This window comes from Triturus cristatus, chromosome 2_1 (assembly GCF_964204655.1).
Source record: "Triturus cristatus chromosome 2_1, aTriCri1.1, whole genome shotgun sequence".
In the NCBI taxonomy this organism is placed as follows: domain Eukaryota; kingdom Metazoa; phylum Chordata; class Amphibia; order Caudata; family Salamandridae; genus Triturus; species Triturus cristatus.
Window position 1 is genome coordinate 547,356,800 of NC_140581.1, and position 27,100 is coordinate 547,383,899.

General features: G+C 45.2%; 1 protein-coding gene across 2 annotated transcripts in view; it reads left to right on the plus strand.

Moving 5' to 3' along the window:
• RASA1 (RAS p21 protein activator 1) overlaps window positions 1-27,100 on the plus strand; it is a 1,052,852-nt gene that overhangs the window by 518,058 nt on the left and 507,694 nt on the right. For both annotated transcript variants that reach the window (XM_085632428.1, XM_085632429.1), the window contains exons 18-19: window positions 3,482-3,624; window positions 21,559-21,674. In XM_085632428.1, the coding sequence (XP_085488554.1) occupies window positions 3,482-3,624; window positions 21,559-21,674 (259 nt within the window). The remainder of the gene's footprint in view (window positions 1-3,481; window positions 3,625-21,558; window positions 21,675-27,100) is intronic.

The following is a 27,100-nucleotide window of genomic DNA, read 5'->3' on the forward strand; positions in this document are numbered from 1 at the left end:
GGGATTTGAATCTTGTCTTGACCTTTCTGATGTGCGCTCCCTTTGAGCCCCTTCACAATTGTCCACTTCGTCTTCTGACTCTTAAGACTGCTTTCCTGGTAGCTATCACCTCGGCTAGACGGGTGAGTGAGCTCCAGGCTCTGTCATGTAAGCCTCCCTTTCTTTCTGTTCATCCGGACAAGGTTGTCCTCCGGACTTGTCCTTCTTTTCTTCCGAAAGTGGTGACCCCCTTTCACATCGGGCAATCGGTCACTTTGCCCACCTTCTTTCCGCCTCCGCATCCTTCGAAAGAGGAAGAGAGGCTCCACCGTCTGGACCCCAAACATGCGCTGTCCTTTTATTTGGACCGCACCAGACAGTTCCGGGTTTTTGTTGGATACGTAGGTGCTAAGAAGGGGAGAGCCGTACACAAACGGACCATCTCACGATGGGTCGTCTTGTGTATAAAAGTTTGTTACTCCTTGGCGAAAATGGACGCTCCTGTTGGGCTGAGAGCCCATTCCACCCGGGCCACGGCGGCAACTACTGCCCTGGTACGAGGAGTTCCCTTGCAGGACATCTGTCAGGCGGCGACGTGGGCCTCACTGCACACGTTCGCCAAGCACTATTGCCTGGACAGCCAAGTCCGGAGAGATGGCTTCGTTGGCCGTTCTGTTCTCCAGGACTTTCTGGTGTGATCTTGGTTCCCAGACCCTCCTCTGGGATTGGTATTGCTGGGGTATCTATTCTAAGGTGAGGAATCTAACTAACGTGTTTCTTTCAGATGAACAAGTTACTTACCTTCGGTAACGATGTATTTGTAAGAAACATTAGTTAGTTAGATTCCTCACCGACCCACCCATCCTCCCCTCTCTGCGAACCGACATCTAGGGTTAAGGTCCTCCTGTTCAGGGCCCTAGACTTTTTGGCACCAGTGTCGGTCTCTTGCATGGCTCTGCGTTCCTGGCGCGGAAAGCTATGTACAAGAACTGACGTCAGCGCGCGAGGGCGGCGTCTAAGTACTCGGATGATGTCATTCCGGCGCACAACGCCAAAGACGGACGCGGAGCCGCAGACGATGCCTAGCGACGCGCAAGGGGTATTGCTACAAAAATCTTTCCGGATCCAGCCTGACGCCTGGGGATATTCTAAGGTGAGGAATCTAACTAATGTTTCTTACAGATACATCGTTACCGAAGGTAAGTAACTTGTTCATCAATCCCCTGATGCTTCAGTGCAAACCATCATCTGTTATCTCTTACACTTACAACAATCCGCACTAGCTTACACATCCATTCGCTTGCATCTAGAAGCAGTAGCTGCATACTTAAAAAACCGAAAACACTTCTCTCTATTCAGAGTACCAGTGATTCAGGCCTTCATGGAAGGATTAAAGAGTGATACCACCAAGAGTCCCACATGCACCAGTATGGAACTTAAACATAGTCCTTACAAGGCTAATTGGTCCACCTTTTGAACCAATGCACATGTGTCAATTACAATTCCTCTCATGGAAGGTTGCTTTTCTCATTGTAATCACTTCCCTAAGGAGAGTTGGTGAACTTCAGGTACTAACTATGCAAGAACCTTTCTTTCAGCTTCACAAAGAAAAGTGGTTCTTGGAACCAATCCCAAATTTCTTCCTAAAGTAGTTTCTGCTTTTCATATCAATCAATCAGTTGAGTTATCTGTGTTCTTTCCTCAACCTGATTCTGTAGCAGAACAAGTTCTACACGCACTAGATGTTAGAAGAGCTCTACTATATTATGTCGAAAGAACAAATGATTTTCGCAAGACAAAACAGCTTTTTGTTGCTTTTTCGCAACCACACATAGGCAATCCCATATCTAAATCAGACATTGCAAGATGGATCGTGAAAGGTATCCAAACATGTAATGCGAAAGCGAAAAGAATCTTGACTATTCCCCCTAGAGCGAGTTCCACCCACAAAATAGGGTCTACTATGGCCTCCTTAGGGAATATTCTTCTAGCTGACATCTGTAAGGCAGCAACATGGTCTACACCGCACACATTCACCAAGCACTATTGTGTAGATGTGTTAGCGCGGCAACAAGCTAATGTAGGCCAGGCAGTACTTAAAACCCTTTTTCAAACAGCTGCAACAGCTACAGGTTAGCCACCGCTTTTGGAGTTACTGATGTATAGTCTATGCAAAGCATGTGATCTACAGCTCAGATGCCTCGAATGGATAATGCTACTTACCCAGAAAGCATCTATTCTTGGCATATAGAGCTGTAGATTCACGTTCGCCCACCCGCCTCTCCGGGTACCTATACCTGTTGCAGTTTCTTACTTTGCATATATACACATGGACATCTCTATTCTACACTTACTAACTCCATTCTCACCCTCTGCGGGAAAACAATCTAACAGTGGAGCCGATGCCCATGCGCACGGTCACCGAAAGGAGTCACCTACCTCGTGACTTGAAAGACTTCTTCAAAGAAAAGCATGTGTATCTACAGCTCTACATGCCAAAAACAGATGCTTACTGTGTAAGAAACATTATCCTTTTATGGGTGTTTTCTCATATTATTTTGAACGAATTACCGTGATGCTGAAGTATATTAGTCATAACCAGAGTGAATCTCGATTTTTTAGTTTATGAAAAGTGCCAGTTATTGAGAAAAACCCAAGAGTTTGACACTCACTTTGTACTGTATGGAAAGACACGTATCCATTATTAGCACGCCTAGGCCATTATTGTATACCTTTGCTGCATTTCGGCTAGCGGGCAGAAGTTAAGTTTGATGAGTGGTGTTTGAAATTAGGTCAGTGACTGTGTGAATGATGTGTTAGTGGTAAAAACTTAAAAAACAATAAAGTTGGTGATAGTTGTTGTTTGTTTAAAAGAGTGTGTTTAGCCTAGCTGTGGAAGTGTTTTTAGAGAGTTTTTATTACTAGGCTTTAGCTGTGGTTCTTATGACTAGAAATATATGGCCCCAATTTTATGGTGATTTGTGAAATTTCCTTTGCATTTCTGCAGGTTTTTAACTGGGATTACTGTGCTTTTTCAGTGAGAAACATAATTGCCTTAAGAGAGTTACCTGTTGTGTTCAGAGCATGTATTCTTGACTGCAGGCATCTGACACACCAATGTTGAACTTGCAGAAGTTGAAAAAATACAGACCCTTTCTCTGACGTTTACCTGGGGGCATCTTTGCTCTACTTCAGCAAGTATTTATTGTATTGTGTATCTGATATCCCTTATCGGAGTTTCGTGCGTGTTCGCTGCTTTATCACAATCTGTACATGCTAGAAAAAGAAGGAAGAAACGCAGGCAAATTCAGAACACAGAGAATTCTACTTTTTACACATTTGTCACAATTTCTAGTTATGTAACGATAGCCAAAAAATTAATTGGTAAGGCGCTTAGCTTAAACACGGTTTCCAGTTAATTCTGTTATTGATGGCTAACCTGATTTAGGTAAAAGAAAAGATACATAATTCACTCACACTAAAATCGTTTTTTATTTTCTAGATGAAGCCACGACATTATTTCGTGCAACTACATTGGCAAGCACCCTTATGGAACAATATATGAAAGCTACAGCCACACCTTTTGTTCAGCATGCTCTGAAGGACTCTATTTTAAAGATCATGGAAAGTAAACAATCGTGTGAGGTGAGATATAATGTTGTTTTGTGGGAGTAGTGTAACTAGATAATGATTAAAATCTGATCGATTCGTCTGTTCTGTGTTTTGTAGTGATATGCATGACCCTTTAAGAACTGCACTATATGTACATCTAAAATTATCTACCTTTACTTGGGTCTTTACCAGATCATTTTCTTTAATTTTCCTTTAGTGGTTGGTATAAATGGATGATAAATGTTAATAAAAGAATTAACTTTTTTAACTTATATTTCTTCAAAGATGCTCTTTCAGTTTTGAGATGACTTGTTATACCTACCCGTGAAACCCTCCATGCCGCAGGACAGTTTTATTACCCAAGATTGTTTTATTTCTGCCCATACCTTAGATTAGTTTTTCTGATAGAGAATTATAGTCACAGATTCCTCACCTTGTAAATGTTCCCTGGCATCTGACTGGATCTGGAAACTTTGCCCATTGTACCTCTTTTTGCCAGAAGGTAGCACCATGTGACTCTACACGGACACTATGCAGGCGCCACCCCTGCGCGCTGACATCAGTTCCTTTCTTTCTGTGCCTCCAGACGTGGATCTGGAATTTCCTTTGTCTTGTTTCAGAGGCCACTTTCTAGTGTTTGCTTCTTCAAATTTCTACAGTGCACGAGGGACGTCACCCAAGACTCCAGGTTTTAAACCTTGTAAGGACTGTCGCAAGTAGATATCTATGACAGATCCCCCCCTCCCGCTATATTACCCGTGATCTCTAGTTTCGGGCCACGACTCCAAGACCCGCATAAACTGCACATCGATGAACCCGTAGGCCATCAGGGAATGCAAGGCAAAACTTTATCACCAAGAAAACGTAGTGCAGAAACCGCTCCATGTCCCACTCCAAGTCTAAGGTTCGATACCGTTCCTTATCCCAGAGTCAAAGAGTCAAATGCCAGACTCCGGTAAGTAAGAAGAACATAAGAAATTCCAGCTTTAGTTATGCTCCTTTGCGCCACTCCTACTATCCTGACGAAACGCATGGGTGGCACCAACAGTCCTGTTCCCGACGTCAGTCAACTTCATAGCCGATTCTGCAGTTCGTTCCAGCACAGCTCGAGTTTCCAGGGCCTTCAGCCACATGGTGTAAGATCGAAGAGTTCTACACTGCTATGCTCCGACTCTTTAGTTCTCTTCTGTCTCCGTCTGGTATGCCTTTGGGTCCAAGGAGCTGAGAGCCCTTGCATCAAGATTACTGCCAGCGGGTTTGCCTTCTGCACCACCTGGTCTCTGTGAGTCACTTCTGCTTGAGTCCCGAAGCTACCCCCGACGACCACGCCATACCCGGGTACATTGACCCTGATGCTGGCCTTGCCAGACGAAAAGATGGCCCCGATTGTCCTCTCCAACATTGACTTCGATGTCACAACTGAATCTGACTGAAGTTTCTGCACACGCTTACCACAAGGCAGGCAACATTCTTTACACTCCCTTTTTGGGATAGACTGATAATGATTACAACCAGGATTATGAGTTAAGTCAGCCCTATCTCAAAGATAATTGGTATGAGGACTTGAAAGAGGATAGTGGACTACATACTTGCCCTGAGGCAGTCTTTTTTCTCTCCTCCTGGCCTGGTACATAAGATTGTGCCTCCTGTGCCATGGTTATGCTTAGGGCGGCTGAATTTCTTGGCCTTCACCTCCCCAAGATGGAGGTAAAAACAAACTTCTTTACCTTAGTCTTGCAGCCTGGCCTGGCCGCTTCCGAGTCTCTGCTTTCCTTCAGTGGAGCCTTGACGGATACTCACCTAGTGGCCTGGGCTAAGCCTTCTTCTGGTTCTCCAGTTAACCAGCAGACTACTAGGTGCAAGCATCCTGCCCCTGACGACCCGCCCTTTATGACACACCACCCCTCTCCTGAGAACATTGTGGTGCAAGCCAGACCAACCACAACAATTTCCCCATCACTTCCCCTGACAAGGAATCAAACAGAATGGAGGCTTTTAGGGAATGCTTATTCTCCTCAGTTTAGGGAACGCTTATTCTCCTCAGCTATTTTGGCACTGCGATCAATCAACGCCTCCTGTTTGTTGGGCAGCTATACACACACCCCCTTTGGGACTCAGTGGCACAAGTCCTACCCGATGACCATCTCCCAGTTCTTTAACGGGTGATTCAGGATGGTCATGATTTGGCCAAGTTCACAATTTGTTGTGGCTTAGACGCCACCTACTCCTTTGGGCGGGCTATAGGCACCATCGTTGCCATTTGTTGCTATGTATGGCTATGATCATCTGGGTTCTCTGGTGACATCCAGTGCTCCCCCATGGACATGCCGCTCGATCGGACTCGCTTGTTCAGTACAAGACAGATTCTGTCCTTGAACATTTCAAGGAGAGAAGTGCTACCTCTTGCTGTCTTGGCCTCTCAACCCAGATTCTCCATGCAAAAATTCCAGCATTTCTTTTGTGGCCTTGACAAGGTATTCCCTACTGCCAGCCTGTTTTTCACCAGCAGGGAATCAGCAGTTTCGCTGGACAGGTAGAGGTGCCCACTGCCCCCTCTGACACAATCAGCATGCTGCTGAGTGTACCAGCCGCACTCCTACACCGTCTCACTTGCCATACCTCTTTAGTGTACCCTTACAGGATCACAACCACCAAGTGAGAGGCAGAATCCATTGATTCTAGCCGGCTCGGCAAGCGATCATGTTGGGCTGGAGGGTTCTGCTGATTGTCCGCACATGTTATGCCTTACCCTTCCTTTCTTCCCTGCTGCACCTTCCACCATCAACCCAGCAACTGACTAAAGATTATCTCTCCATTTTGCTGCAGGAAGTGCAAGCCTCTTCAGCCAAGGGGGCTGTTGAGAGAGTGCCAGCACCAGAAGTAGGGCATGGTTGTTATTCACTCTACTCTCTGGTGCCAAGAAGGACTTAACATCTTCAGCCTATTTTAGATCTGCGCCCTATAAATGCCTTCCTCTGGAAGGAGAAGTTCAAAATGCTCACCCTGGCGCATATCTTGTACGCCCTCGACCCTGGAGACTGGATTGTGGCGGTAGACCTGCAGGACGCTTATTTCCATATTACCATCCTCCCGCCCATCGGCACTACCTTTGGTTCGTGATGCTTCCCTTTAGTCTAACCAGTTCCCCTCGAGTGTTCAATAGAATGATGGCGGTAGCAACAGCACACCTTAGGAGGCCAGGAGGTCAGTCTCTCCCTACATTGATGACTGTCTGTTGAAGGCAGGCTCGCCCCAGGAAGTTATCACCTACATCCAGACTATGGCGAATCAATGTGCCTAATTCATTCCAGACTCCTACTCAGATGTTCCCCTTTATGTGAACCATTCTGGACTTAGTTCAGTTTTGTGCCTTTCCCCGTGAAAGGGTGTCCAAGACATTCAGGCTTTAATTTCGATCTTCTAGCTTGGGTTCTGGATTTCATTAAGCTCAACTTTGAGGCTGTTGTGACTAATTAATTCCTGCATCTTGGTCGAGCATGCCAGATGGCATATGCCAGCTCTGCAGAGGGATTTGAAATACCAGTGGACCCAACATCAAGGGGACCTCTCTGACCATGTTCCAGTTACTGAGGAGACTCTAAAATCTACAGTGGTGGTTACTCGACCACGATACTCCTGTCCTTAACCCACCCGGAGCTGACCGTGGTGACCAATGTGTCATTTGTGGTCTCAGATGGAGTACCGTCTCCCTATCAACCTTCTGGAGCTGAGGGCTATCCGATTGGCATTGAAAGCATTCCTGCCGTCTTTCAAAGGGCGACTGCTAAGGTGCTCACAGACAACACCACCGCTGTGTGGTACTGCAATAAACAGGGTGGGGTGGGGTCACAGACCCTGTGCCCGGAGACCTTGTACCTCTAGAAATGGCTGGACCACTAAGGAATGTCCTTGGTGTTGAAACATCTGGCGGGTTCATTGAACACCAGGGCAGACAAGTGCGGCTATCAGCTCCTAGTGGATCACAAGTGGCAGCTACACCCAGAGTTAGCACAAATTCTCTTCAGCGAATGAGGCTGTTTGAAGTGTTCACCACCACTGAGAACATGCAATGTCAGCAACTCTGCGCGTTAGAGTTTCCCAGGCATTCTTCACTCAGAAACAGTGTCTGCCTCGAGTGGAACTCTGAACTCCTGTAGGAAAGTGCCTCTTTTAGACATCGTTGCCCTCACTTTTTGCCTCCTGGTACTGATGTTCTCGATTGGAAGTACACTGGTTCCCTGTTATTCAGGCCCCAGTGCCAGTGCTCATTTCCTAAAACCTACAAAAATGTTAATTGTAACCCATTTGGCAAGGACTTCAGCACCCTTGTAAGACCCTGATAAGTAGTAACCCTGGTACCCAGGGCATGGGTACCAAAGAGGGTCCCTAAGGGCTGCCATTTCAGGCTCGTGAAATGGTGCAAGCCATTCTGAAATCAAAACATTGCACACACCCTGTGTGCAATGCCCACACACATACTGCATGTACTATATGTAAGTCAGGCTTTCAACAGGCATTTAGAGCCCTAAGGCAGGGTGCATTATATTACATGTGAGGGCACATCTGCATGAGCAGATGTGCCCCTGTGATGCCTAGTTCCATTACTAGTCTTTGCAAAGCTTCAGTAAGCCGTTTTAAGAACATGCTCTGGGCACTGGTCATAATTAGTTACCCAGCAACATGATGGCTTCACTGAAAGTAATGGTGTTTGGTGTACTGATACCAGTAACAGATTTATGAAGGCATGCTCCCAAAAGAGGGTACCTTAGAGGTGCGCTCTGTAACCCTACTAGTCTCTTAGTGAGGTGTCTGACTGGTATAGTCCAGCCTGCCACTGCGGGGAACAACCTTTACAACGCAACTTTTACAACGCACTACCGTTACAACGAAACTGTTACAACGTGAGTGCATTGACAACGCAGGACATTGCAACGCAAGTCTTTACATCGACTTGCACTAGATGGCGTGCTAATATTAAAAATAGTGTAGTTTACTATCCCAACACCTTCCCTACTGTTACGTGGACTGGAGTTGGAATAGTAAATTACACTTTTTTAATGTTAGCACGCCATCTAGTGCAAGTCGATGTAAAGACTTGCATTGTAATGTCCTGCGTTGTCAATGCACTCACGTTGTAAAACTTTCGTTGTAACAGCATGCGTTGTAACAGCATGTGTTGTAACGTCATACATCCGCCACTGCCAACGAGTTTCTGACTTCCTCAAAGTGAGATCCCTCGCTCCTAGAGGCCAGGTACAATGTATGCCCGGTGGAAGGTGATCACATCTCCTCCAGCAGGATGGCTGGTGAATTTAGCATATCAAGGCCAGAGGCTTCAAAGGCTCTGCTGTCTTTGATATGTGACCACGGCTTCCTCCTAGACCTGAGTAACGCCACCCCGTGCCCCCTGAGGCCCATTTTGCACCAGAGCAGGCAGTAAATTAGATATTCAGGAGACATATTTCACTTACTGGCTATTCACACCCCAATGATGGACTACCTGAAGTGGACAGCCAGAGAAGAACCCTTCACCATCTAGTTTTTGGTGAAACTAGAGAATTCTGGGTCAGGGTTATGCCCACTCTCCACAGGAAGTTGTCATATAGGATGTGTAGTCACACTCGCTGTAGGTAACCCATTGGCTACTGCCATATACTCCAGTTAATGCCCCTAAGTTGAGTACTTAGTGGTTCTCATGACACCAGAGCGACAGATTGGTCTACCTGGGAAAAAAAGGACGGAGAAGAGCGGTCACCGTGAGAACTGAGGAACTGCACCAAACTTGGTGCAAAATCCTGCCTGGCTTCTGGTATCTCGACAATGGAAAAGACCCAACTTGTCCAAAAGCTGTGCATCCTCCCCAACACTTGTCCAGCACTTCATAAACCTTCTAGCATCTCCCTTGAGATGAGGAACCATTCCCCTGCATCTGCAGGCAGCAACCGCACTTGTCCGGTACACCCTGTTGTTGGCCATCGGGCCCACCGAGGGAGCTGCACGTCAGTGGCCCTTTGTGGTCTAGGAGGTCAGCCCTGTCTCTACCATGTTTTGAGATGCTTGGCCCTCAGGGAGCCCCCCTGCATCAATACTCTGAGTACTATGGCACTTAAATCAATCAAGACTTGTTTGTGTCTAGTCCGCACACCAACACCGGGGAAACTGACCTGCACGTCGAGGGACTTGAGGCCGACGAGACCCATGATGAGAGAGGCCCTGCTGTCTTGTTTCACCCCACCCCACCCCCTGCCCCCACACATACAAACACACACAGGTGACCCGGGAACCATGAGAGTCTCAAACAAAAGTGGCCAGCCAGCCAAACACCTCTGCACCTGTGCCCCAAATCCTGGGTTCATGGCTTCTCTGTCCCCTTGGTCTAGGGGTCCTGTAGTAAGGAATCCCTTAATACGTACATACATTGTTAAGTTAGCATAACCACGTTAGATGTTAGAAAGCCATCTTGCAACTTTTGCGCACGACACTGCATCTACATGTTATTGTTTAAACGAACTGCTGGCTCGCGCTTTGCCTCACACGAGAGCAATCTGTTGTTACCATCCCGAGCTCTGCGCAGCGACCTTGGTCTGTACACGGTGTAACAAGAACAGTCTGGGTCGTTGGACAATGCATGTTTTCCACTCTGGGTTGATCGACTCACTATTTTAGCCATAACATAAAGCCAGCTGCGAATACCTGAAAGTTGGTGCTTTTAATATTGCAGCCCTCATGTTTAGTATTCAGACCGAAGACGAGCCTTCCTGCGAGAAGACTCCTGATGCTCCTGTGATGTGATTTCACTAAGCTGATCTTTGAGGTATGGGGTCCCCCCTTCAAGCCTAAGAGACCTTCTATTAGCATAATAATAATATTAGCTTCTTAGTAAAGGGAAGGTGGTAGTATCCACTGTCATTTATAACATGATCACTCCTTTTATATTCTATGGTATTGTAACGATGCTGATGGTTTTAATTATAATCATTTGTCTGCTTGTATTAGCCAAAGTACTGCATCTTAGGACACGTGGTCTATAAAAATAAACTTTTTATTTTCACCGTGTCTCATTTGATTCTTGTTGTGGACTGATGTGAGAATAATATACGAACAGGTATTTCCGATTCCCACCATTCCTGAGAGTACACTGAGTAGCTTGTTCTGGGTTGTCTTTTCATTGGGATCGCCGAGCCAAATCTCGGATAACGAATGGGACACTTATGCTAGCCGGATACTGGGTTCTGGGTTCTGAGGTGAGTTTCTGGTACACCACAATTCACTGAGGTCCTGGGGTTCTACGCATAGTTCTGTGTATATGCAGAATCCCTGCAACATGGCGCACCTAACGTTTGGTCTATGAGTTGAAACGCCTTAGTAGTGCTTATATTAGTCCACGGCACCCTCATTCTTGTTTCCGGATAACAAGTCTGACGGATTTAAACCTACCTATTTCTGTTGATATAGGTTTCTTCAAGCTTGATCATTAAAAAGGTTATTGAACCCTTGTGCTACTGAATGCTTCAAGTGTAGCTTGTCCTTATGGCGGTAGATATTGCGGCGCATAGCCGTGCAGCTCTGAAACGTCATTTGACGCAGTATGGGGTGCCGGACACTGGTATGAACGTCATCTTTGTGGTAGGAGCCGATGCGGCTCATCCCTATGAGTTGTTCTACTCTTGGGTGACGATTCTGGCGGTGAGTGAGGATGATAATACCTTTCATTCTTACACTGCCACTGCTGTGCCAGCGAACTATACACCGTATAGGACACAGGAAATACCAATATCTGCTTGGCAGCATCTTATTTGGTTTAATGGCGCCCTTCCCCATGTGGTTATACCGCCGAGAATGGGCCCTTTATCGATTGCAGGGTCCACTTGGCCGGTACTAGCCGGATTTACGCCTCATCCCCGTTACCTCACGGGGACGGTGGCTGAGTTGCGTGTACTGCACACTGCCCTTATTACAGTATATAGGGCGTTGGTGCAGTACGTTTCGCGCAATATGCAGGCGGGGGCACCTGCTGTTGCGGGACAACCTACTGACCACCACGCGGTAGTCATTAGTCCTGTTATGGTTAATTCTGTTATGGGCAAGCGCCCCCAAACTAGGGATGATTTCCCCTTTTGGCTTGCTGAAAAATTTGACCAAATAGAAGCGGTATACCCGAATACATCTCCTGTGGAGAAACACAGGATCCTTACCATTAGTTTGCCTAAAGACTTGGTCCCCGACATTGATGATTGTGTAAACTGGGGCAAGGTCTTTGCAGCGACGTACTCGCAGTGCTTTGGCACTCCGTCTATGTTGATGCTGCCCTCCGTTATTAAACGTGTTCAAGATAACCACGGTGCTGAGTCTGCGATAGAATTAGGAATGCGGCTCCTCGGACAGTTTGACCTGGTGGCTACCATGATAATGGGTAACCTTAAGGGTGATGCTATGCAGTTCCAAGTTCGTAATGAACTGAAGAAAGTGGCTGATGAGGATAAGCCGCGGGAATTTGCGAAAATAATCTCGTCTGCGTACAGAGATTTGGGTCGTAGCTCTTTAGGAGTTAAGCCTGTGATCAAAACTCCCGATATTCAGCAGCAGGGTAAGGCGGAAGCCTCTGGTAAGGATGACCGTCCAAACTTTCAGAAACAGAATTGGCGGTCGAAACAACAGGGAAAGCAGCAGCAGAAACAGGGCTCTCGGCCTGCCTCTCCCGTTCAGTCAGGTAGTGAACGCACTTATGATCTGCGTGATCGTGCTACTATTAAGTCTCCTGATAGATTTCAGGTTTCTGAACAACGTTCTCCTCGTTCTTCACAGGAAACATCGGCTTCACAGTCCGGTGGCGGAGGCGGTGGCAAAGGTCGGGGTGCTCCACAAACACGTGACCAGCCCCGACAGACTGAGGGTAAAGGCAAGCAGGACGAATTTGCACGACAAAGACCCCCGTTTCAGAAGAAGAAAGTGGCTGCTCTGACCGCAAGGTATGCCTCAGATAGTGCGGACACAGCTTCGGAACCGGACATGGGCGCTGACGCTACTGGACAGCGCGGCGGAAATTACCATAGTCCGTCAAGCTCTGCGTCCATTTCTGGCGGCGACAGCAACTGATATAATGGTTACTGTTGAAACAGCTGACACCAGAGTGGCTCCCCCTGACAGACTTTATGAAATAGTCTTACTAATTGAGGGTGACATACAACGTACAATAAAGGGGATTTTTTGGGATAATCTGACTACCACCTATGATATCCTCCTAGCGCAGGCAGATTGGCCCCCAGCTTTCATTTTAGAAGCTCCTAGAGGGGAGGAGGTAATCCTCCCGTCCTTTGCGCACACGGTGCCTAAGGACCAGGCTGAAGTGTACGCTGAGGAGTGGGCGCTGGCGCTTGCGCCGGCGGTGTATCGTACTCAGGTGGGATGGGACCGGTTGTCCCCCTGCCATGAGATTCCATTGCGGTCTATGCCCCAGCCTCAACCCCAATATCCCATGCGTCGTGAAGCTAGACCGCACGTCGCTGCAATCCTTGAACAATTGGAATATCAGGGTGTTACTGAAACTTGTGTGTCCCCTATGAATAACCCTTTATTCACTGTAACGAAGCCTGACGGCTCGTACCGTTTAGTTTTGGATTACCGGCACCTAAATTCCCATTGCCGGACCTGCGCGGTACAAAATACTCACAGCTCGGCTCTTGTCGACAGTCTCGTGCGTAAAAGATTTAAAACGACACTTGACATTTCCAACGGCTTTTTTAGCCACAACCTATCCACACTTAGTAGCCAGTGGACGGCGTTTACTTCGGGCGGCAAACAGTTTACGAGATTAGCCATGGGCTACAAAAACAGCCCTGGAGTCTTTTCCGCTCGCGTGGTCTCTCTCTTAGAGAGAATAGACCCCGATGCATACTCCTATGTTGACGATATCTATCTCACGGATGATGAGCTGATGCCACATCTGTCTCGAGTCGACAATATTATTGTGAGTTTTGCAGACTATGGCTACAAATTTAATTTTGCGAAGTCTCACATCGCGGAATATACAGTGTTGTTTTTGGGCTACGAGCTCAACAATGAGGGTAAGGGATTAGCTCCTCACTTTCTGGAGAAGTGCGCATGCTTGCGCGCTCCTACAACGCTGAAAAAATTACAATCTCTCCTGGGCTTTCTGAATTTCGGACGTACGTATATTCCTGATTATGCCCAGCGTATCAAGCCGCTTTATGCCTTGGTACAACCTTCCTTTTCGAAGTCTAGCTGGCAGCTAGAACACTCTGCTATTCTACAGTCTTTACAGGCTGATCTTCTTGCTTCACAATACTTGCTGACGCGTGATAACCGCACTAACCTGGTAATAAGAATAGTACCAGGCGCCGTGGGTTTCACGTATTTGACGTTTAATGAGGGCGATACAGTCCCCATTGCGTATAAATCACACTTGTACACCTCTGCTGAATTACGTTTTTCAACGGTCGAGAAAGTTCTGACGGCTGTACAGATGGCGATCCTTAAAGAACGCGCACTGTCGCATGGGAAACAGATTCTGGTTGTAACACCGTATCCTGCCCTAGAGGCAGTGACTAAAGCAAGTGTACCAAATTCTAAAGCTTTGCATCCACGGTGGATACAATGGGCCACAACTCTGACATCTCCAGATGTCACTTATATCTTCGACGCCTCATTACAGACTCAGGAGTACTTGCAGTATGAATTCGTTCATCCAGCTCCTCTGTCTTTGCGCCCGCTCGAAGAATACCATTGTGTCATATACACTGACGGCTCGGCGCAGCCCGCGATTGGATCAAAGCACGCCTATTCTGCGGCTTGCGCAATTGTAGTAGGTACATTCGTAAATGGTGAATTCCAATCTGATGCAGTGCATACGCAGTCATTTAGTGATTGTACCGCGCAATTGGCGGAACTTCGGGCTCTGGTGCTTGCACTAGAGTTTGCTGATTCCCGAGTCACGACTCTTATAGTAAGTGACTCCTTTTATTGTGTCCAGTCCTACAATGACAACTTACACTTCTGGTCTCAAAACGATTATCGAGATACCAAAGGTAGCACAATTAAGCATAAACTGCTTTGGGTTCGAGTGGCAGACTTTAAAGACCGTCTCCCTCTCGTGCATGTTATTCACACTCTTGGTCACCAACGTCTTGGTGTCCATGCTGTCGGTAACAGCTTGGCTGACGAGGCAGCAAAAACTGCAGTGGCTACATACTTAGTGGCAGCAGTTACAAGATCCAAAAGTAAGATTGATGATGACATCTTGGCAGCTATTGCTGCTACAGAGAAGGGAAGTGATTACCCGAAGGGTTTTCCTTCTCGTTATTTTTATCACTTAAGTCCTGATAACGTCCCATTAGTGAGGATTAACGACGTTGGTGACAGAATTATTCCCAACGCGGACTGCAGACCAGCTCTGATACTAGCAGCGCACGAGGGGTTGGCGTCAGCCCACGCTGGCGTGTCCGCTACTATATCTCTGTTACAACAACGTTACTGGTGGTTTGGTTTATATAAACAAGCGCGCGCTTATGTTCTTGATTGTGACATTTGCCAACAGATTAAACCTTCTACTGTTGCGCGCCCACCACAAACACAGTTGTACATATCTAATAAGCCATTTGGTTGTGTTTATTTAGATCACTGCGGTCCTTTTTCTTCTGATACTGCGTACAAGTATATCTTGGTTGCAGTGGATTCGTGCACACGTTTTCTGTGGGTATGGCCACAAAGGAGTGCTGACTCGCGGACTGTCATCAGGGATTTGCGTGTCTTTGTGGGAACTTTTGCGTGTGGTACCTTCCATTCTGATCAGGGCCCTGCGTTCGCCTCTAAGGCTTACAAGGAGGCTATGAGAAATTTGGGGGTCCAAGTCAAATTTTCGTCCCCCTACCGACCTGAGGGTAATAGTGTGGTGGAGCGAATGAACCGTGACTTAAAGCAATCTTTGACAGCACGTGTTTTAGGCACAGGCCGGAACTGGCTGGCCCATTTGTATAACGTTCAACGTGCACTTAATAATCTCACTAGAAGGTTTCTGGGTGGGCGGACCCCGTACATGATGCTCTTCGGAATCAGAATGTTTGTTCCAGACCTTGATGGTCTAGACATGGCGGCGTCGACCGCACCCTTTGACGTAGATGATCACTGTGCTGTTTTGCAGACCCTACAAGAAGCCAGAGACACTCTTTCGAAGGAACACTTGCCCTCCACGTCTGAAGCTGAGGTTCAGATTCCGGTAGTCAGCTGGCTACCCCGAGTTGGAGACCTGGTCCGTGAGAAGGTGGAGAACAAGAAAGAGTTCGGCCCCTCTTATCGTGCACCAGTTCCAGTGCTTGGAGTGCAGGGTACAAGAACAGTCATTTTACCTCCACTTCCTGGTCGAAAAGAAAACAGGTACATCTCTATTGACAATGTCAAACTTCAGCGAGTGGCCAATACTTCTTAGTCTGACTCCTGCGGTTTCATGCCAGACGATGCAAAGAAATTCAATGTTGGTTCCTGCTTCTAACACCTTGTCTGGTGTTGCCATCGAGATGCAGTCAGTTACTGATCCCTTGTTAATACCACCGGCTGGTGGTCTGCCCGACGAGACTGAGTATGCTTATCCTACGAATGGTCACTCGCCTGTGTTACAATCCACGGCGGTTGACCAGTCCCGTTTCTCCTTTGACACTAACTCTTTGCCCTCCACTCCCCCTTCGAACATTGCTGTTTTTGTGAGCTGGTTTAAAAGACATTTTTTGGTTACCCCTTGGACATACATTTGGCTGTTGCTTTTCAGTATTTTTTTGTTTATGTCCATTGGATTTGTAATAGTGTTTTTCCGTCTGGTGGATGGTCACTATCTCAAAGAGAGATCAACGATTAGACTTATCAATGGAACTTTGGCCCCTCACTCCTCGTCCCACATCATGAAAAGGGACCAGACTTTTGTGAATATTACTGCCTGGCCCGTTTTGGATGGAATCGCGTGGGATGCTGTTAAATTCCAAATTCATGGGCCTACAGAGGTCATCAATGTACCTAATGTATTTCGTGTTTCTATGGGTGATGTGGTTAAGCAGAACATACGTTCTGATGATTGGGATGTTCACGCCATTGAAGCACTGTTTTCAGATTTGAAATATTATGCGGCTTTTGATGCTGAGGATTTATATGAAAATGCGGCTAACTATGCGGAACAGTATTGTTTTCAGCATTATGGCAATCACTTCCTGCATAAAGCGAATACATTTAGAAATGTTGTGAATTTTACCCAATGGGAGCACTGTCCCACCCCCTCTTTCGGCAGTTCGCCTACATTAGTTGATAAGTATACTTATTTTACTGATTTCAGTGTTTCCGACCCGGCATCCTTTTATTTTAAAGTTATGCCTGAGTCTGCCTCGAAGGTTAGACTGACACACACCAAATTACTTTATTCTAAGTCCTTTATGGATGAGTTGTCAATCAAAGGTTATGATCTATGGAAGGCTACTATTGATCTTAAGTCGGTTTGGGGTTCCAAACCGTGGCAGGTTCAGGGAACTGAAGCTTTACATCGTGCCTGTCTCGTACCAAATCATATGTTGTTTTTGAATTCAACCATCTTTCAAACCACCTATTTCGGATTGGCCACTTCTAAAAAACTAAATTCCCCTTCTGTACCGGATCTGGGTGCTTACCCCAATTGGGATAACCACACAGATCTGTCCCTTCCTGCTTTGCAATCATTGGTTTCTAATACATCCTTCAATATTTCGAAATTTAGTAGTGAAGGATGGTTGCTTTGGCAAAGCAGTACCGATGCCTGTCAACGTCGTTATCTAGGACTGAAACCGGTGTTTACTAAACAACGCGTAGACCCTCGGTTTGAGTCATCTCATACAGTAACTACCTACTCTGTAGGGAAATTATGCCAGTCCTGGCTGCAACATTCCACCTTGGCATCTGTCAAAGTTCATTTATCAAGATTACATGACAAAATAGATTTGAATGATTTTGTTAAAGGTCCTGTGGGTGGCAGAACAAAAAGGTGGGCGTATACTATTTACAACGAAGTATGGAAATTGTCGCAAATTGAGGCGGCTTCCAGATTGAGAGCTATTGATCAAGCCAATATGGAAAAGGTATTGGCAGTTATTGATAACAACATTAACACTCTTTCTTCTAGAATTTATACATTAGACAATATTGTTTCTTCAATTGTTGATATTGTACATGATGATATGTCTGCATTGTACCATGGTCAAAACCAGTTGCGTTCTGTTATGCAGTTTGCATGGACTTTACAAATGTTAAAGGCAGGAAAGGTCCCCTGGGACTATCTGAATACGACATCATTATTCCTTCCTTTTAACCTTACTGTAAAGCAGCAGTTCATGTCCATGAAAGATGCTACATATTCATTGTTACACATTGAAAAGTTAGAGCCGTTACCTTTCTCTGTGGCGGAATTGAATTCTGCCGTGTGGTTAGTACATGGGTTGATCACTCTCCCGTTTGCACTTTTTAAGTTTACGTCTTGTATGAAACACTATGCTCTGGGTAGATATGAACAGCTGGGTGCCGCTTTCATACATGAGGTTTGGTCCCTCCCTTTTACGTATAGATGTACAAGGGACGGTACTGAGGTTTATCTGAAAGGTGAGGAATGTACCACGACACCTGATCGTTCTGTAGTATGTAGGCACATTCAGTTACACGGTGCTTGCAATGTACACGCCCCGAATTTGGCCTGCGTCCTCAAAGGTATCCCAGTCCCCGTGATTACACCATCTTTCACGCTGCTTGCAAACGGTAGTTATTTGATTTTGAATAATGAAGCTTGCTGCGGGATGTTAGTGGGGATCCCATACATAGTAACTGTATCGCAGAGAGTAGTCTGCTGCAATAATGTTCTATTTCCTCCCCCGCATGGGCGGCTGGATGTTTCCATCTGGCCTTCGATTCCGACCTTGAAAGCAGAGTTCAACAAGATGAGCAGAATAAGAGCTCTATTGTCCCAAAAGGAGGTGCCATTGACTTCCTCCCGAGAAACATTTGCCCTTCACGTAGCAAATACGCGCACTGAGGTACAGGCGCTTTTGAATACTGACCTCCCCCTGCATTTTGGAGCTTTGATACAGACAATTTTCAATGCCTCGTCCACAACCGGCCTGGCTCATTTTTTTAAACTTGTGGGCTCAGGCCTCGTGACCTCCTTCCAAACTATTTTTGGTGTGATTCCGGCATTTTTTCACTCTATTTTCTCGAGCGTCTTTGGAGGTGTCCCGCTGATTCTGGCACTGGTGGCAGGTGTGCTGCTTTTACTTTTCATACTACGGAATGGCTGCTCTTTCTGTGTCTCACGACGACCTGCCCCGTCTGCATCTTCTTCGTAACAGGATGCTTGAATATTATGGCGTCCTGCCATTGGCGACTTTGAGCCTGGCATATGGATTATCCTTCCGGTATTCCTACTTCACGTGCGTGCAACCTGTCTTTCACTGCCTAGATTGTCCCTTTGAATGGCCTCTGGATTTGTGCTTAACCAACACGGTGTCTCCGGACCCGGATTATGATCGACTGATGAGGCCCTTAGTGTCTCACGAGTTCGCCTGTTCTGGTGTTCGGATTATGGCCTGTGGTGCGGCTCATGGAATCCTGGGTAATTGGGACATCGCAAGGGCGGCATATGACTTCTTGGATATGAGTTATTTGGAAGTACACGCTGGTTGCCCTCTGATGGTGCTAGAGGCTCCGCTAATTGAAGAACATGTATGTTCCTTTTCTTTGATTAACTGGATGGCTGAAACCTTTGGTGGCCGTGCCAACGATTTTCTGCTGGAAGCAGTTGCCACGTATGCTGCATATACGTTCATGGATTGAGTGAACTGTCGTCCACTATGTTTTTATTCACATGTCTTGAACATTACCTGTGCCTCTGCACTGCTGCTCGGCGCAGCTTTTTTTCATTTTTTTCCCGCTCCACGTTTGAGGTTTTTTGTTTTTTCTCTCCACTTGTGGTTTTTCATTCTCGGACTTTGCCTGAACTGAAACTTGTTTTTTTGAATTGAATACGCCTTGTTCTGCTCTGTCGCAACTGAACTCTGCATTCTCTCTTTTCTTGCATACTAGTTAGTGCTTCGATCAAGGGGGCATGTAGTAAGGAATCCCTTAATACGTACATACATTGTTAAGTTAGCATAACCACGTTAGATGTTAGAAAGCCATCTTGCAACTTTTGCGCACGACACTGCATCTACATGTTATTGTTTAAACGAACTGCTGGCTCGCGCTTTGCCTCACACGAGAGCAATCTGTTGTTACCATCCCGAGCTCTGCGCAGCGACCTTGGTCTGTACACGGTGTAACAAGAACAGTCTGGGTCGTTGGACAATGCATGTTTTCCACTCTGGGTTGATCGACTCACTATTTTAGCCATAACATAAAGCCAGCTGCGAATACCTGAAAGTTGGTGCTTTTAATATTGCAGCCCTCATGTTTAGTATTCAGACCGAAGACGAGCCTTCCTGCGAGAAGACTCCTGATGCTCCTGTGATGTGATTTCACTAAGCTGATCTTTGAGGTATGGGGTCCCCCCTTCAAGCCTAAGAGACCTTCTATTAGCATAATAATAATATTAGCTTCTTAGTAAAGGGAAGGTGGTAGTATCCACTGTCATTTATAACATGATCACTCCTTTTATATTCTATGGTATTGTAACGATGCTGATGGTTTTAATTATAATCATTTGTCTGCTTGTATTAGCCAAAGTACTGCATCTTAGGACACGTGGTCTATAAAAATAAACTCTTTTTATTTTCACCGTGTCTCATTTGATTCTTGTTGTGGACTGATGTGAGAATAATATACGAACAGGTATTTCCGATTCCCACCATTCCTGAGAGTACACTGAGTAGCTTGTTCTGGGTTGTCTTTTCATTGGGATCGCCGAGCCAAATCTCGGATAACGAATGGGACACTTATACTAGCCGGATACTGGGTTCTGGGTTCTGAGGTGAGTTTCTGGTACACCACAATTCACTGAGGTCCTGGGGTTCTACGCATAGTTCTGTGTATATGCAGAATCCCTGCAACAGTCCGCATGACCTGAACTTCCCCTTTGGCTTCCCCTGGACTTGTCCCTAAGTCCCCCCTTGCAGCCTCTTTTTTTCAGGTACCATTGACTTTACTGGTGTAGCGCTCGAGGCTGCCATCTCGACCAGCATCTCTGCACCCCGACTCCCTTGGGCAGGTAAAACCAAACTGCTGGTGGGTCTTCGGACCTTGGTCCATAAGCACCTCAAATCCAAAAGGACAGCTCCATACTTCGACTGCAATTATATGTTTGCTGTGTATGTTTTTCCTCCCATAGGATAACATTACTGCATTTGAGGCTCATACCTTGAAGACTGTCATCTGACCATTTTTACTGGTTTCTTGTAAAATCGATAACTCCTAAAGTATTTACCTGATTCTGAAGATTTTGTTGTCTAGATTCATATACAAATCTGTGTTATTTTTTTAATTTTGTCTCGGATTTCTTCTTGAGTGTCTCTCTCATTTATTGACTGTGTGTGTAAAACGAATGCTTTACACTTCTCTATGAAAAGCCTACGTTGCTCGACCACACTACCACAAATGGAGTACTTGGGATTATTAAAGTAAGCCCTATAAACCAATGAGGGGCATCTAGACTTGTTTCATGTTGTGCCCTCATATTGGCACTACTACATAAAAAGCCAGCTACCTACAGACACCATTTTAGAGAGTAAAGTGTTTGTAGGGTGGACCAAACTTACAAGGAGGAGTGTTGCAGATTTTCAGGGCGCTATCACCCTTTCTGTATTTGCTGTATTAGAGCAGTTTCTAGTATGCTCATCCATCTTGAAGTTCTTTAGTATTGATAGATACATTAGAGATAGTAGGACTAAGTATGCATGCAACCTTTTTAAATTGTAATTACCCATAATGACTAATTTTTTTAAATTTCTTATACATTTTTAGCTAAATCCTTCAAAATTGGAAAAAAATGAAGATGTGAACACTAACTTGGTGCACCTGCTGAACACTCTTTCTGAATTAGTAGAGAAAATTTTCATGGCTTCTGAAATTCTGCCTCAGTAAGTTAATTTTCATATTCACATGATGCAGCAATTTCTGTAGAAAAGGGTTTTGTGATCGAGAGCTATGAAATTTAAGTTTAATATATTTGAATGTCATAGGAGTATGGCTCGCCGCTAGTACTAAATATCTGTTTATCATGCTACATGGTCATTTACTGACTGTCTGATTGCTTTTCAAAATAGTTTATGTAATCTTTAAGTAAGATTTAATAAATGTATACAATTGTGCACATTGAAGAACGTAAGGAAACACATTGGATTTGTGACCCAAGCTGCTAAACAAAATACGACCTAGTCTTTTTTTGTCTGATGTTTGGATGTATACCTCACTCCCTTAGTATTCTTGGCAGAAGAACTGGGTGGTAAGGTGCTGGCTTATGCAGAAAACACTAAACTGCTTTTTTTCCTGGAGCAAGGGTACCGAGCCCAACGGCTCCCTAATTAAGAGATGCCTTACCGCTGTCTTCTACTGGCTAGCCAAAGCGCAACTCAAATTCAATGAAAAGAAGACGGAAATTCTGTTTTTTAGAGCGTTTCCCTCTGAATTTGGGTAGTAACGATGTCCATAGCCAGTATGTAGATTTAAGTGGTTTTATTGAGTTCAGTTACAGGTAGATGAATTGTAGAGCTGCAGCCCCTCAAGGAGCAGTCTGCCTGCTGCTCAGCCCATACACCAACTGTCACACTCAAGCATTGAGACACCCAAACATTCAATTCAAGACCATCACACCAACATTTCATGCATCACATTCACAGTGGCTGAGCAGCTAGTGAGAAAGTAACCAAATAAGTATAATACAGATTACTACATATCCTCTTTTCTTCTACAACACAAAAATAGAAACTGTAAATAAGAAAAGATTCAAAAAAAGAGAACCCAAGCAATAAAAATGAACAACAGTAGAGGAAAGTCAAGAGTAAGAAAAAGTAAAGTGAAATGGAAAGAGAATTCAGAGAAAATATGCAAGAGATGTACAAGAAGTACAAGAGCATGAAGAATAAACAATTAAGAGGAGATGCATAGACAAATATACATAATATATATCACCCACCCATCATCCTCCTATAAATAAAAAAAAAAAATAATAACAGTAGAAATGGGTGACGGACAGCCCAACTGACTTTCCCAAAATACAGGTGAATAAATGGACCAGAAACAACATGGAACATCAACACCCAACATCAAGAGGAGCGCAGCTGCTGGCACTTACACTGCAACATGACCTCAGGGCTACCAATGGCAGGACCCTATCAGATGCAAAAGGGGACCCTACCTTTAATAGGACTGTTCAGGAAAGCAGAATTGATTACTGCCTTGTATCCTTAAATTATTGGCATCTTGTATTGGACATGGCAGTGGTCATAAGGGCCGATAGCGACCATAACGCCCTCGCTCTTACCCTTACAAATCAAGCATCCGGGTGGACCATAGACCGGGGTTGCCCGAATATTGGGCTCCTGCCAGTTGCTAATAATCAGATGAGAATCAAGTGGAACTGGGTTGAGGCCCACCCGGAGGTCTTGGGTGCAGTAAAGGGGAAGGTCTCCGCATTCCTTGAGAAAACCGCTAGATCAACCATGGAGCAGGTCGATGATGTGATAGGCACGAGTCATGATCTCCTCTATAGAGAAATCCGGGATCTATTGGGTAGCCAGGGGAAGTCGCATAAGAGAAAGAGAATAAAACCCCATTATGCACAAAATAAGCAGGGAGCCTGGTATACAAAGGCATGTAGGCTGTTAAAGCAGGAATTATTAAAGGCAGTAAAGCAAAAATCTCGCCCTGATATGATGCTTTGCCGTGCTAAGTATAAAAAAGCCATTGAAGAAGCTAAAAAGGAGTGGGAGGCCCATCTTTGGTCATCTTTAAGGAGTGCTTTGCTAGCGAGGGACTCGAAAAAGTTCTGGAGTCTGGCAGCACACTGGTTGAAGGATAATAAGTACCATCTAGAATTTACGGTTCAACCGGAGGCCTGGGAAACCCACTTTTGCACCCTATACGAATCTAGGGACAAGGCACCTGTAGGTCAAGACGCAAGTCTGATTGATGAGGCCCTGGATGTAACTGATCTACACATCTCGCTAGAGTAGACCCGAGTTGCAATTGCTTCTTGTACCCTAGCACGTGCGCCAGGGCTTTATCGAATCCCTAATGAACTTTATAAGGAGGATGTGGCCCTATGGAGTCGGTATATAAACATACTATCAAATTCCATTCTTGGGGGTAGTCCTATACCTATTTCATGGAAAAATGCCGAGATCGTCCCGATTTACAAAAAAGGGGACAGAACAAAGCCCTCAAGCTTTAGGCCGATAAGTCTTATTGACTCCTCACAGAAGATCTTCTGCAAGCAGGTACTAGCTCGACTCCAGGACTGGATCACAGAATCTGAAATCTTGAGTGACCTTCAGGCAGGATTTCGAGCTAAAATTAGTACCCTGGACCAAACCTTCCGTTTGCTATGCTTATATTGGAAGGAAGTTTATATCAAGGGAGGGAACTCTATGTGGCCTTCGTAGACCTGCGGTCTGCCTTTGATCTAGTTCCCCGGGCGAAACTATGGAGGGTTCTCAAAGAATTAGGCATGCCACTTAATCTTTTAGACATTTTAATTAGACTCCACACATCTAATACAGCACAGGTCAGATGGGGCGAGAACAACCAAGTTACGGACACCTTGACTGTGGTGTGAGATAGGGATGTGTCCTTGCCCCTACTCTTTTTATTCTTTTTATTTATGACGTTATAAAGTGGCTAGATAGGGACGGGTGCGATGCTCCGAAGGTGGGTAGCCGAAGAGTTCCAGCCCTCCTCTTCGCTGACGACACTCTTTTAATTGCAAAATCTCCCCAAGGTCTCCAGCAGATTTTAAATGATTTTATTCTGTTTTGCGAGGAACGAGGCCTGGTGTTAAATGAAACTAAAACAAAATACATGATTTTTAGGAAGGGTAAGGACAAACGAAATAAAAGACAGGTCCTCGCTGGCAGTAGCAAGCTAGAGCGTGTGGAATTTTATGATTATCTGGGCATTCGTTTTACTCCCACATTGAGGTGGGATCAACACATTGATAAGGTAAAGTTGCAACTTATCCTTCAAACCGCAAATCTGGCAAATATACACAAACACTTTTACAAGGCAGTTAGCGCCAGCATTGGAAATTTATAATATGAAAATCTTGGGGGGTGCACTTTATGGAGCAGAACTTTGGGGCTCTGGTACAACTGCTCCATTGTCATTTGTTGAAAATCGTTTTCTTAGATCTTTGACTAATCTTCCAGTAAGCACGCCTCTAGTCCCCCTTTATTTTGACTTGGCACACAGACAGCTGACCCATAAAATTAGTTATAAGCACTTGATGTTTTGGCACAGACTGTGGACTGTGGAGGAATTGCGCCCATACCGGGAGCTACTTTGTGAGCTTATGAAATTTCCTATTATTAAATCTGTCCCCTGGTTTAGAGCTCTGAGGGCTCTCCTAGAGAGGCGTGGAATGATGGGGTATTGGTTTGACCCAGGAAGTATGGTTACCATCTCGAGAGCTGAGCTGAAGGAACGGTATTGGGAAGCAACATCCCTGCAAATTGCACTTGACGCCAAGGGTAGCTTGACCACCAATTTTTTTAAAATTTTAAATGTGTACCTTGCTTTGAAGACTCATTAGATGAAATTGTCCCTCCCTTGGCTCGGAAGTCGTTTTTTCAGTTGCGCTATAAAACACTCCTGCTTAAAACGTTTTGCAAAAACTGGAGGTCAGAATCTGAGAATAACGATCAATGTCCTGCTTGTAATGCTAGTGCTGAATCTATTATTCATCCCCTATTTTTCTGCCCGATATATAAATTGCTGAGGGCCAAGTGGATTTTTCCACTTTTGTAAAATTGTTGGCTCCGGCCACTATCTGGAGGTGCTTAGATTGCTAAGCACGGACACAAGCAGACTTGTGGTTTTTGGTTTATCTAGATACTGGCATACCTTATGTCTGAAAAGGACCACATGCTTGATGTGATGGTCACTGTTGTGAACTGGATTAACTTTTATGAACTTTAGTATGGTAGTTATTTATGATTACCAAATTGATTCACATGATTTCTTGCTTGACCTTCTTGTTCCCATCGATTGTACTGATTGTTATTCCTATCTCTGTAACTTATTTTTATTTTTATATTGAATCATACCATATTGTCTACTTTATATCTGTTTTTAAAATGTGCTCTTTTACCATGCTGTGTCTACTTTTATGACTTTGTGGTCGAAATAAAGTCATCTTTGACTAGAAACCTTTTGTGGAGGATAGAAACGTTCAAACCCACAAAAACGTGAAATGGGACTAACACCCACTACAAAAACAATGGGACTCGTACCCATTAGAACAAAGTAGATCAGACTAAAACCTACTACAGGCTGCGTAGATGGGACTGACACCCACTACAAAAACAAAGTGTGAAGCAAAAGGTGACTACACCCATGAGCTAAGAAGACCACATTGAAAGCGACTAAAACACATCAAATTAGAAAAAGGAGAGACACTCCTCTAGTAAGGGTAAGGACAAACTGTCTGTCTCTTGTATTACATTCCTTTAAACTGATCTATCGCCGGTGAGCGATCTCTCACCCGAGTAGTACTACCATAACAACACTCTGGTCTTGTTGGCCCCAACAAGCATGTAATAATACATTAAAAACAAATTGGAAACAAACATGGTCTCAAAACATGAATGTAAAATAAAGATGTGTGCTCTGCCTTGAACTTCAGGCATCGTAGTTTGTGTCCATGAAGAATGAGGATCCTGCGAGTAGAGAAACTGACATGACATTAAAGCAGCACCTGATAACGCTCTTCTAGAAAATGTGAGCTTGGCGATCTAGTGAAACTTCTCCTCACAGAATATTCAGAACTTGTAATATATTGCTATAAAGTTCTAACAAGCTGTATAACCCTTGTGGAATTTAGCTGCCGCTTCACGACGAAGGAAAGCAAACTCAGAACAGTACTGACCGAATTTACTTCATCCCGTCTGGAATACACGTAGACTGCCGAACTCAGAACCCACACCACCGGATATGCTTAAAACAATGTCATTTAGTCATTCCGTCCCATCTCATATGTCAAACTAACAAACTCACCAAAGCCTAACGACGCTGGTGACACGTGACTCTAGTGTCCAAATTACTTGCTGTGAGGCCGGAGGAATTAGATGTCAGCCAGCATGGAACATCACAAAACGAAATCGATATCTGCTGGATAATCCGTGGTTCGTGCACTGCCTCCAATAACAAGATGGCGGCACGCATTTGATGCTGTGCCAGGTGGTTATCGGCGTCGCCGCTCTGCAAAGCGTCCCAAAACAGCAACAGAATAACAGGTGCGTCACAGGAGAGACTTCACATGAGTCCACATGAAGGTGAGTTTGCGCGTGCC